Source organism: Macroventuria anomochaeta (genome assembly GCF_010093625.1).
Source record: "Macroventuria anomochaeta strain CBS 525.71 unplaced genomic scaffold BU25scaffold_6, whole genome shotgun sequence".
Taxonomy (NCBI): domain Eukaryota; kingdom Fungi; phylum Ascomycota; class Dothideomycetes; order Pleosporales; family Didymellaceae; genus Macroventuria; species Macroventuria anomochaeta.
The window spans coordinates 68507-80968 of record NW_022985367.1 but is presented as its reverse complement, the minus strand read 5'-3'; the positions used below and the strand labels follow the sequence as shown (position 1 = coordinate 80968).

Here is a 12462-nt window from a genome sequence, read left to right as displayed (position 1 = left end):
GCTCAAAAAAGCAGAGATGGCTGAACTGAGGCACGCCAATAAGCTGTACAAGGAGAAGATTGCACAGGAGAGGCGTGAGCAGAAGTTGAGGGAGAAGGAAGAGCGTGAGCAGCGGAAGGCTGAGAAGGCTCAGGAGGTTGCCGAACGCAAGGCCAAAAAAGAGCGTCAACAGAGGGAGCGCAACACCAAAAAACCTATACAATTGTCCCAAAGAGGCAAGCGCAAGGCCTCAGAGGTTGCAGCACCCAGGAAGAAGCAGAATCGTGGTAGTGCAGCTGCCCATAGTCGTGCTGCTGCCGCGCCTTGCTCCCCATCCCCTCCGGCAAAATACAACAGCCACGGCCGCCCAATCAGAGTGCCACAAAAGTTTGAGTGAGGAACTTGTTCATATAGGTCTATAGACTACTCCACCAGAAAATCTCATGATAATAACCATTGTGTGTGGCTCTACAGCCTCATTTTTGGTGGACCTATTTTGGTGGTTCGGCGCATTACGCGAATCCGCGCATTACGCGCACGGACACGGTAGTGAACGTCCATCTACAACTGACCCCTCAGCTCCATCTGCTGCTCCAAAAAGCTCCCCACCGTATCCTCCATTCCCCTCCACTTCACCCCCAACCCCTCCTCCGCCTTTTGTGTGTTCACCTTCGGCGGCTCCTCAAACGGGCCCTCCAACTTGACATCCACACTCGGATACCTCTCGCGCACAAACTCCGCAACGCGTCCCCACATCCACCCCTCCCTCTCCCCGGCACTAAGAATAAACTCTTCCACCTCATCCGACTTGCCCACGCTAATCTCCAGCGCTTTGAGGTGCGCGGAAGCCACGTCGCGCACGTCGACTGCAATCGGCGGGATGAATGGTGCGGGCGAGGTCAGGCAGCCCCAGAGCATGGCGTTTGTGCCGCCGAGCGCTTCAGCGCTCGTTTGCGTCAAGTCACGGCCGAAGACGAATGAGGGGTGCAGGGTTACAATGGTGAAGGAGGGTTTGGCAGCGGATACCCAGGAGAGAGTTGCGCGGTGCGCGAGGATCTTGGAGGCGTGGTATTTGAGGCTGCCGCTTGCGCGGGGGTCTTCAGGGAAGGACATTTGGGGGTCGACGGGGATGGAGGGGTTGAGTCCTTCTGTGGGATTGTTAGTGACGTTGATGAGCAGATGGTGTTGTGTGGGTGAGTTTACCTTTGACAATGAGCTTTCTAGTGATGAGGGCGTCGAGGGGGACCAGAGCGAGGACTGAGGAGACGATGACGATGCGCTTGATCGTGTCGACATCCTTAGCGGCACCGAGGAGTGCTATCGTGCCCTGAACCGCTGGGTTGAGATAGTCTGTTTCGAAATCTGATCCGTTGCCGGGCAAGGGGGAGGCGAGGTGGAAGACGTATGTCACATTTTCAAGGGGTTTGTTGAAGGCATCTGGGCTGGTGAAGTCTGGGACAACAACAAAGTCGAGACTCGCAGCATGCTCTGAGAATAGCTTGCGGAGGCTGTCGATTTGGGCTTCTTTGCGGACGCTGAGGCGCACTTTGTAGCCCGCGGAGAGGGCTTGGGTGACGACGTGCGAGCCGATGAAGCCGGTTGCGCCGGTGATGAAGATGAGGGGTTGAGACATGATGAAGTGGAGTATGAGGTGTTCTGGAATTTGGTGAGTGGAAGAACTTATTGCTGTGGTGTGTTGAATCTCTGAGCAGCTGGGTGCTTCTTATTCGAACCGATCATCTCGAATGCCTCTAGGGCTTGGTAAGCTGATGTGTTTTGGTCAGAGGTGGTGAGATGATTACTGAATCCTAGTATTGCGTGTTTAGGAATCAAGTAAACTGATACTTCTGTAGACCGCATGTCAAGACACGATGGGTGATCTATGTTGTGGGCATACTGTCGTAGCTCAGTTCGTGCTTTGATTGAATAGTAATCAGGGGTCAACAATCCAAGACTCCACATACAAGCTCGAGTAATAAGTAATCAGCAACATTTTGATAGACCTGGGAGGCACTCACAAGTCCTGACGATTAATCATCGTCAGTGATTGCGGAAGAAAGCAACTTCCGCATGCCTGCAGACAGGAATATAACAAGGCTGGAGTGGGCGCTCCAGCAGTACAGTCAACATCACTCAAGCCTTCGATACACAACCCTGTTGATCCAACACTTCACCAAAATCTAACAAACCGACAAGATGCCCCTCTGGCTGATCTTTCACCCTGACGGCACGTTCGAGGACGATGCATCCAAAGAAGCCCTCTCAGCCGACATCACCAAGATATACACAGGTGTTGGCCTTCCCGCTTTCTACGTCGTTGTCAACTTCATCAAAATGCCTGGCAGCACCGTGTGGGTGGGCGGCAAGAAGCTAAGCAAAGAGAAGCCATTCATTCGAGTCGCAATCGAGCACATCGCCGTAACCCTACCGAACGAAGACAAAGTCTACCAGAAAACGGCCAATGCGGTAGACGCTGCTCTCAAACCGCATGTTGGCGACAAAGGCTACGACTGGGAGTTCCATATCGACGAGACAGAGAGGAGACTGTGGAAGATCAACGGCATGTTTCCTCCGGCGTTCAAGAGCGAGGAAGAGAAGATCTGGGTGACGGAAAATCGGGCTGTCCCTCTGGAGAAGCTCTGAGACGTAAATAGACATTGAAGGTGAAGGAAGGTTGGTCTCTTGATACAGCTGCCCCAAGTGTGATGAAGTTGCGTGAGGTGTAGCATTGTGATTGGCGTGCATATCCGAGAATGTGACTGGAGTGATTGGTTGAGTGAAGGTGCGCGGTTAGCGCTGGAAGTGAGGCGAACGGGTGCCAGTCAGCGGCCCGGTAAACGAACGCTCTTCCTCCGCCCGGACGCCAGGCTGCTAGGGCGGCTACTCTTGGGAGTGCATGCAGCGGTCGCGACTGCCACCGACAACCCAACGTGACTGAGACGACGTGCGGCTCATGCGGGCACTTTGGGCAGCCGATCTTTCCTTTCATCGCTGGAGCGGGCCGTTGAACTAGAACGCCTGCCATGGACAGCAGCAATTCACGTGCCTCACCAACTCCGCCCGTCAAGGTAGAGAGCATGGCGTCGACTGCCCCACGGGCGTCGCGCGGGAGCACACCGACGGCCAGCCTCTCGGCCTCCAGGCTCGTCAAGGAAACCAAGGCGGAGAAGCCAGCGCGGGCGGCGAGCAGCACCAGCCTTAAGCAGAAGATGGTGGCCAAGGTCGACGAGCAGCCGCGGCCAAGCAAGGCAGACGAGGTGCGCTTCGAAATCGGACATGGACAGCACGGAGAGAGGGGCTAACACTATGCAGCAACTGAAGGCTCTGAAATCCGAGTTTGACGGTCTGCGCTCGCACCTCACGTGCAAGATCTGTGACCGTCTGCTATACCAGCCATACACAATAGCATGCGGTCATACGTACTGCTACACGGCAAGAAGCATCTGGCACCGTTGCTCTTGGACACTGTTGGCTGACAATACGCAGTGTCTCTGCACGTGGTTCCTCAATCTGAGGCAGAACAAGTCGAAGCTGACATGTCCCGACTGCCGCATCGACGTCAAGCATCTGCCTGCGCCCGCTTATGTCGTAAGTGCAAGCATTCGAGCAGGCACGAGGTTCATCTAACTAGATCTCTAGATCCGGGACATGACCGCCGTCTTCATCGCTCGGGCCGACCTCCTACCGGCCGGCGAAAGCCTCGAAGAGCACAAGAAATGGCAGCAAGACGACGCTGATGCCGTGCAAAAAGACCGCGAGAACACCGATCCTCGCACGGGAGGACTCTTCAAGGGTCTGTTCAACGCACCTGCGCACCCACTGCGCCCTTCGCTTCACATCGTCCGCGATCAAGAGGACGGCGTCGATCGATGTCCAATATGCACGTGGGAGCTCGAGGACGGCGGGTGTACACAGTGCGGCTTGGTCTTCGACGAGACAGGCGAGGTATCCTGGGACAACAGCTTCACGGGCTTCAGCGACATGGACGAGATGTCAGAGCAGGATGCTGACGACCTCGACGCGGCTATGGGCCTCGAAGAAGGCGATTTCGAGGGCTTTGGCGACCCAATGGATGGCTGGCAGGACTACCTTGGCGATCCAGGCGCTGGCTTCGTGATGCGCCGTTTCCTCCAACACAACAATGCTGGCTCCCGGCGGCACATGTCTCACAGCGAAGCCGGCAGCAGGCGCTCGTATTCTCAGAGTATCGTCTCAGATATCTACGGCGACGAGATGGATACAGTCGAAGAGGAAGACGAGGAAGAAGACTCTGAAATGAACGACTTCATCGACGATGAAGCTCTGGAGCCCTCAACTTCTGCCAGTGGTGCTTCGTCGACGCCCGGCCAGACACCGCAGCCTACAGCAAACCGGCCACGAGCACACGCCAGAGCACGACCCGTCGTAGAGGAGTCCGAGTCCAGCTCAACGATATCAAGTGTGGTCGAAGAGGAGGACGAAGACGAAGAAGACGAAGAAGACGAAGAAGACGAAGAAGACACTGGCCCTGTCCGTCGAGGGCAGAGACCCCAGGCACAAAGACCGCGAGCACAGAATCATGTGTTAGACAGGGCTAATGGCACTCGATCTCGGTTTGCTCGTGTGGTTGCGCCATCCTCATCAGCCTCGATGGATGCTTCCACTGCCGATCTCGACGAGGACACTCAAGCACTACTGGAGGACGAAGGCTGGATGCGTCAAACGGATGACGATGAGATGAATGAAGAAGATGGGGATAGCGATGGAGGAGCTACGACCGTCGGGTGGGAACCGCTTGCGAATTCAAATGACAGAAGCCGAATGGGCGGTTCTCTAACACCTACTGCAGATCGTCCTCGGCCTAGTGCCCCAATCCGTCCCCCCTCGCGAGTGGGCAACCTCCGAGCACTCGATGCCTCCCGTGGCCTCCGACAAAGATCCTCTGTACTATCAAATGCGACTCCCCATTACGAGGATGGCGAAGCCGACGATGACGACTCTGACCAAGACGGCGACCTTGATATGGCAATGCACGCTCTTCGCAATCGTCGTTCGCAACAGATGATGCGCAACAGCTCAGCCTTTCAGAATGCGTCAGCTCGGTTCGCTCAAGGAGGCAACGCTGTCAACGAAGCAGACACCGACGACAATTCAGACAACTCGCAAGCTGGCCTTGGCCGTCGTGCCGCGCGTACTCAACGGCGCGAGTACGATCCTCGTATCAGCTGGATGTTCGCTGCCCACCAAGCTGCGTTGCAGCAACATCAGATGGGCGGTAACTTGATAGACATCGAATCTCGCTCCATCACACCACTCAATCGACCACCTACGTCCAACCGCAACCGTCAAAGTCCCACACCAGCCTCTTTCTCCCCATTTCTCCCTCCCCAACGGATGCGCACTCCATTGATGGACAACAGTAACTTCGGTTTGCGCGTCATGGCATCTCCTAACAGGCGAAGTGCCATGTCCCCGGCCTTACCATCAGCCAATGTCATGGAGAACGCATTCCGGAATGATCGTACACCTTCTCTCAGCTCGGCAAGCGATGATTCGGCCATCCTGACACCCAGAACATCGACGCCTAACTCGCAGTTTTCCATCGACCAAACAGTGCGCACGCATGCCGTCGCAGCTATGGATATGATCGATCGCCCTCAAAGCCGTGTTAGCGCTCGTCCTCCATCAGCAGCAGGTCGAAGGGGCTCCGCCAATTTTTCGCCTGTTTATCCGAATTTCCCACCTCCTAACATGGGTCTGCATGCTCCAGCGTCTGCGGTACCCGCTCGTCCTGCCAACCCATGGGCCGCATACGTGTCGCGCAGCATTAGAGCTCGCAACTCTCGTCTAGGACTACGAGAACAATCATCGACGGCTACGTTGAGGCCCACTAGCTCACGTGCCAACATTCGTGAAAACGCGGCTCCCACACCGGTAATGAGGACACAGACTTCACGGATTGGCTTACGACCGCAGCCTTCGGGCCGTCGACTCAGCGCTCAGCCGTCTACTAGGGCTTTGCGAACCCCTCCTTCGCCTGGCCCGAACAGCCAAATGGCGGGCCCATCAATGGCACGAGTGCCAATGGCTCTGACACCAGACGATGTGACTGCTCGTGCTCGAGAGCTTCGCAACAACAGGGAACAGGCCCTTGGTCTTTCCAACACTGTACCGGCACGGACCAATCCGTTTTCGTCAGGCTTCCGCCGACCAAGTGCTGGAAACATGCCCCCTATGGCACCAGCACAAGGTGTGTCTCAACATGTTCGAAGCAACTCGAATGAGTCTATGGGCTCAGTCAATTCTGCTGGCACCGCCCACGATGGTTCTACTGGCCCCTCTCTAGGTCGGCGCAGGAGCAATCGCAACATGTTGAACGCTCTACCACCTGGAGTTCTACCTCCAACACAGGCCTATACAACCCCGGTCACAGCGTACACCAACAATGCGTACCGCTCGCGGCAGGGCAACAACATTGGCCCACTGGCGGCATTCGAGCCACCAGTGCAAAACAACAACAGGACAGCGAACCCTGTAGTCACCGGTCAACTGATTTGATCAGTGCTCCTGTTACGACTCAACTTCTTTCCTTTGGTGTTTTTATAGGGTATGGTGTTTGGACAGTGATCCTGGAACGGGTGCATTTCACGAGGGTATGATCACGACATTTGTCTTTCAGCGGCATCAAAACGGATATGTCGGTTTCGTGTGCATTGTTCGGCGTCGTTACCCTGCACTATACCACACTCTTGAGCGAGTTCATGTAAGACGGATACGGAGCTAAAGTGGCTCATGCAATTCAATCCTTTCTGACGTTTCAACCACTATGCCCTGATCAATAATTGCAACTTCCTTATGATATTACGGTCCCTTGAATGCGCACAAGCACCACGCGCTGTCACGTTATGACGCACTCGTCCAGATGGTTCGCGGTTGTCGCCTTATCGATAACGAAACTCCGCAGACCACCGAGGTCTTCCACAAACAATCACCCATCCAAGTTTCATCAATAGCGGCGCGCCACTCTTCCCCTTCCTCCCTTCTCTCCGCAAACTCACAGATCACCACTACGATCCACCATGGCAAAGACCGACAAGCTCGGCGAGAACGATAAGCCCGAATGGTCGGGCCCGACCGCCACAAAGTTCGACAAGTACGCGTACCTTCCCATGCGCAACGTATACGATTTAGGGTTGAGAAGAGGCTGACGGATACTAGTAAAGCGTATAGCGAGTACTTCGACCCGTGTCAGGAGGCGGCGGATAAGAGTATTAGGTGCCTGAAGCGCAATGGGGGTGAGAGGGCTATGTGTAGTGATTTCTTCCAGTAAGTGGTGTGGAATGTGGGAAGGGACGTTGTTTGGGTGTGGAATGTGGGAAGGGACGTTGTTTGGGTGTGGAATGTGGGAAGGGACGTTGTTTGGGTGTGGAATGTGGGAAGGGACGTTGTTTGGGTGTGGAGAAGGATAGGTGGCTGACTAGGTACAGAGCGTATAGGGATTGTAAACAGCAGTGGGTATGTTGAGCCCGACGATGATGAAGCGCGCCGAGATGCGAACGAATCGCCGCATGCTATAGGTATAATGGCTGACAATGTGTAGATGGAAGCTAGGGCTGAGGCGAGGAAGGGCAAGTCTTGGTTCAGCTAGGAATATGGGGTTGAAAGGTTGAAGAGGAAATGGTGTATCTCCGCTCTGTGGTGCATTGGATTGGCGTTTGGCGTTGCATAACTTGGATGAAGAGAAGGATGTTGATACGATATGATGGAATTGAGAGGCACGGGGTTGCAGCTAATGCTCAGCAGTGCCAGTAACGGGATGCAGACGTATCACGTCGGTTTCTGTATCCGACACCACAAGATGGAATGGTCGAGATTGGTTGCAACATGTAGGTCGGGATGGCACACACTACGATGGCTACGCATAACCGTACCTTCAGGAACCACCGTTTGCATACACAATCGCGCCGAACACCAACAGACATATGTCTGACCAAGGACGATCTTGCCATCTGCACGCAGACTTACGTATCCGCTTACATGTTACAATTCTCTGTTGTTAGGAACGTGGGCTAGCTTGTTGCTGCATCAGCTGTCAGGACCCATGTTTGACCGACAATGTTTATATTTGTTTTCATCATATCTTTCACATACAACCATAGAACATTGAAAACAAGTTCTCCCATGCAATCTGCCATCTATTATAGCACCGTTTCAAGAAGGCCATCATGCGCCTTCCTGTTTTTGGTAACCACACCTTCTACCAGGTGTAGGCTTAATCCAAATCTATTTGCTCTCTTCCTCTCTTTGTTGCATGAACACCAAACTGGAGACAGGATTCTGGTCTGTGACCTTGACAGCACACCAACCTCCAACAATGCCATGTTGTTGACTATGATATTCCGCTGGTGCTCACCTTCCTGCGGTCATATGTTCCCTACTGCTTGCTCTCCACGCCCTCTCCACAACAATCAATGTGCAAACAGAGACACAACAGTACCCATATCTATTGGGTTACTGTTCCTCTTTGGTCGGTGTAGCTCAGGTGGGACCGGCCCTCACACTGATCTTCTTTCTTAGGCTTGAGAGCAAAGCATAGTTTCACTATGTTTGACTCTCATCTTTGCACAACGTTGAGATACCCATCCCTTGTAACAGGCAATGCATTTGTGATGGTCCATTGAACCCATATGCTCTTGTAGTGTTTCTCCAGTACAGTCCAGGACAAATTCCTCAACAAGTTTATCCCAGGTCTTAACACAGGCATCCCATCCTTCATCTTGCAAGAACTGTTCAATCTCATGAAGCTTCTTCTGTGAAACAGCAAGTGGTCTGCCACATGTTTCTTGATAAACACTGTTGTTGAGTATATGATTGGCTGCCTCATTGTCCAAAGCAAGTATTTCATAGCCATGGGAGTGGCACACCTTGTTGAACTTAAAGAGATCTGTTTTGAAGTATTTGGTGCCGTGTGCGTCATTGAACTCAGCAGCACCATGGATGCGTGCCTTTGTTGGTGAATCCAAGTTTTTGGTACCCCTTTTACGAGGCATATTTTGATTGGTGTCCGTACTTTTTTCTGGATTGCGTACCAACTAACCCACCAACCCTCCAGAATTGCTCAGTATATAGGCACCCTGTGCAGCATTGATAGCATCTCTGTAGTCAAGAATACAATCCTCCAACAGTACTGCTCTTGTGCCCTTCACATCACTACCAACAAAGTTCTTGTCTACGACCCTCAATCTTGCAAAATCTTCCTACAATCCAACATACCCTACAGCCTACCTCACCCCGGACTAGCTACCCTTGGTAAAGTAGAGAATACCCGTTACAAGCAAGGGTTGTAGCAAGCCTCATAGTGCATCGCTATGAGTGAAGAGGTTGCGGCTTAGACGACGTCAAGATTGCAAGCGGACCGTACGATCAGACGATTTACCTCCTCTTCTTTGATCATCCCGCCGCAAATGAGTCTCTTGCTGAGCCGCCAACGAGCCGTATTGAGGCGTTTAGCCAGGATTGCGCGAGGAAACGAGACATGGAGTTTGCAGCCCCTGAGGAGTATCGGTACAAGCTGCCCCCTACCTTAGCGTCAACAACGAGGACGGCCGCCCCATCACGTTAGGTCAATTCGTAACAGAAGTGCATGCATATCTGTATCGACCTGAAAACACGGAAGTCATCAAGAAAGTCAAGGGTGCCTTCAGAGGCCGTGGGGTCACACGGAGCGATGGAAGTCAAGGAAAGGAAATGACTTATGGACGTCTGACAAGCCTGCCTGATGGGATTAAGATGTTTTTCGCATGGGTAATGGCTTACAAGACAGAAGAAGCAGTCGTTTTCGGAATATCCCTGTTTCTAGAGGGAGAAACGTCGTTGGACGTTGAGAGATTCTGGTCCAGCCGGTTGAGAAAGGCTCATTCGTACGAGCAGGAGCGTCAGGCTTGATTGCACAGCTTCTGGGTTCAGTCTTCTTTGGGCATCTCAGTTATGGCTAGTGAACACGCAAGAGCAAACGTTGGAATGCATTTAAACACGACCACACTCTATAGTGGAAGTTCTCATCGGCGTATAATACCTGGGTTTCCACCGTTGAACGTGCAATGAAGTTTGTTCTTATTGCTTCAATCATCTCAGGATGCACTCAAGCGCAGTACAATCAACGACGGGAGTGGCTGATCCCACCACTAACGGGACCAAACCAACAGCCAGCTCAAGCAGCAGCCTACTGGCGTCCAACACCCAATGACGCTCCCCTACCAGTGGTTTCCCTCCTGACAAAGTGTTCGCCAGCGGTCCGTTGCAGTATTTGCTAACGGTCCGCTGCACTGATTGTCCAGCTCATTCGGTCAGCTCGGATTTGCCTCCATACCCGTTCACGGCTATTCCCTTCTACTATATAGTCCCGATGGATCCTCGCCATAGCTATATAGATCAATCAATACTCTCAACCCTTCCACACAAAGCCATATTGGAGTAAGTTGCTTTCAGAAGGTATATATTCACAATCTTACGATGCTTCAGATACAACTGTTCGAAGATGCCTGCTATATTTCGGAACGCTGCCAATTGGCATGCCAACCCCGCAAAATCGAGTTGGCCTAACCGATGGAATGGCTGGTTCACGTACGATCTCGGTGCAGGTGAGAATACTCAGACCAAACGTGGTGCCACGCTTGAAAGCGCAATTTGTACCGTGACCTAATACCATCAGGATGCATTATGCGTTGGACAACCTTAGGTAATGCTCGAATTAGGAAGAAAATACAACGGAAAATGGGTACCCGCCAGCTTTCCACGTCACTGACCAGGCACTTCCTTCACTGGGAATCAGGCCGCAGTTCCTTCTGATCTCTCATTGGTCACCTCTTCAAGCTTCCTAAGAACATGTTCTAACCTCGGTCGACGGCGCGCCTGCTCTTTGACCCTGGCCCTGACAGCTCCGGACTTATCTTCACCATGCCAGGGCCTGTTCTTCTGTTCCATGAAGCGCTTCGCGCTTCTGACCTCTCTTGTCCACCATCGTATTGCAGCGTCTTGCGTCTCTTGGGGGCCCGCATTTTCGGGATGCTCCAAGGGGTACAGCTTAGCACCCACTCGCACGATGCTTCGAAACGTTCCATCCCACTCCGGTGCTCCTTCTGTGCATGCACGAATACAGTCTCTCAAATTGAGAGGCGTGTACTTGAAGTCGGGAAAAGAGTGCCAGGCTTCCTGCTCTCGAAACATGTCAAACCCAATGCTGCAGTTTATGCTGCTTGAGGTTTCAAATATGCACCATAGTAGCTTACCTAGCATGAACACTTGAGCTTCTTCGCGTTCGTCATGCTCAAGCGCTAGCCATGCGTGGCTGAAGCCCTGCGAACAGTCGCGGTACCGGTCGGTCTGCGTCAACAACTTCCATCCGGGTATATAAGACGTGAGCAGAGCCAGACTTTTCTTCCGGACTGGCGGGCATTCTACCCTAGTTGCAATGTACTCGAGATACTCCACGTAGCGCACTTCGGGCGGGGACCAGGAATACCAGCCGCCTCGTTGCTCGAGGTCGATCAGCACGGCGTCAAGACCATCAACACCCGGAGTAAGTACGACGTTGTCAGGTTTGAGGTCGGGATAGAACCCCATTGGTGAGCTGTTGATGTGTAGCAGTGCTTGAGTGATCTGGCGTGCCCACCGAAGACGGTCCTTCAACGTAACCAAAACGCTCGGTATGCCTCGAGCAGATTGTTCGAGCACTTTACCAAGATTCCCGAGCGGATAATGCTGCACTAAAAAACCGCAAACACCATGTTTGCCCCCAAATCGACACTTTTTCTTGACGATGTAAAGTGGAGGTCCTATGATGCCGGGATGCCGCTTCAATGTGAGGAGCATTTTCAGCTCGTGATACATATACTTGATATCCTGCAGAAGCGACTTGAATACCAACGTTTCCGTACCATGGCGGGTGGGAAGTTTGACGAGTGAGATGGATTCGTGTGGTTGGCTGTGCAATTGCAAGTCCGCTAGGTCGATGGCCTCCGGCCACGCTGCCGGTTCCAGACACCACATCTTTTGCAGAGCCTCCACCGAAAGCCAATTCTGCTCAATGTTGTAGACTGGGTGGAAGACGATGTCCATTTTGTTGACATCTGCCCGAATGTCGTTCACGACGATTCGCGAGCCGAACGGCAGTTGCCAATACTGCCCTTGAAATCCGGGTGTTCGCGCCCCCCAACTTTGCAATGCGCGCAACAAATGTTGACATATCTCCAGATTGGCAGCCTGCTTTCCTCTTGCGCGAACAGTCCAGCCAGATCGCAGTATTGTACGCAGCTCGACAGGATGGTCCTGCTGGCCAGGGATGAACACATCGATCCGCACAGGTGGTCGTCCGATGGCAGACTCCGGATAAGCAAAGAATCGGGTGCCATCAGGGTCAACGCCGTCGAGGCGCCAGGTAGCATGTTTGTGGGGTGTCAAGCTCTCGACACGATTTTTGGGATTCAACATTGATACCCCCCAGTC

General features: G+C 53.1%; 5 protein-coding genes across 5 annotated transcripts; 3 read left to right on the top strand and 2 right to left on the bottom strand.

Moving 5' to 3' along the window:
- Positions 1 to 540: 540 nt before the first annotated feature.
- BU25DRAFT_429046 (NAD dependent epimerase/dehydratase) lies at positions 541 to 1612 on the bottom strand (the record flags this gene model as incomplete). The annotated part of the gene is made up of 2 exons (XM_033708538.1): positions 541 to 1127; positions 1183 to 1612. 2 exons carry the CDS (start codon positions 1610 to 1612, stop codon positions 541 to 543), a joined length of 1017 nt encoding a protein of 338 aa, XP_033564778.1.
- Positions 1613 to 1783: 171 nt separating this feature from the next.
- Positions 1784 to 2733, top strand: BU25DRAFT_407878 (uncharacterized protein). The gene has a single exon (XM_033705663.1). It carries the CDS (start codon positions 2176 to 2178, stop codon positions 2620 to 2622), a length of 447 nt encoding a protein of 148 aa, XP_033564777.1. The 5' UTR covers positions 1784 to 2175; the 3' UTR covers positions 2623 to 2733.
- Positions 2734 to 2842: 109 nt separating this feature from the next.
- Positions 2843 to 6772, top strand: BU25DRAFT_361533 (uncharacterized protein). The gene is made up of 3 exons (XM_033703699.1): positions 2843 to 3236; positions 3292 to 3567; positions 3619 to 6772. The coding sequence occupies exons 1-3, from the start codon at positions 3003 to 3005 to the stop codon at positions 6514 to 6516; spliced, it is 3408 nt and encodes a 1135-aa protein (XP_033564776.1). The 5' UTR covers positions 2843 to 3002; the 3' UTR covers positions 6517 to 6772.
- A 265-nt stretch (positions 6773 to 7037) lies between these two features.
- On the top strand, positions 7038 to 7288 carry BU25DRAFT_334575 (uncharacterized protein; the record flags this gene model as incomplete). The annotated part of the gene is made up of 2 exons (XM_033702538.1): positions 7038 to 7111; positions 7177 to 7288. 2 exons carry the CDS (start codon positions 7038 to 7040, stop codon positions 7286 to 7288), a joined length of 186 nt encoding a protein of 61 aa, XP_033564775.1.
- Positions 7289 to 10929: 3641 nt separating this feature from the next.
- Positions 10930 to 12459, bottom strand: BU25DRAFT_325240 (uncharacterized protein; the record flags this gene model as incomplete). The annotated part of the gene is made up of 1 exon (XM_033702280.1): positions 10930 to 12459. A coding segment is annotated over one exon (1530 nt), but the record flags the coding sequence as incomplete, so codon positions are not given.
- Positions 12460 to 12462: the final 3 nt, after the last annotated feature.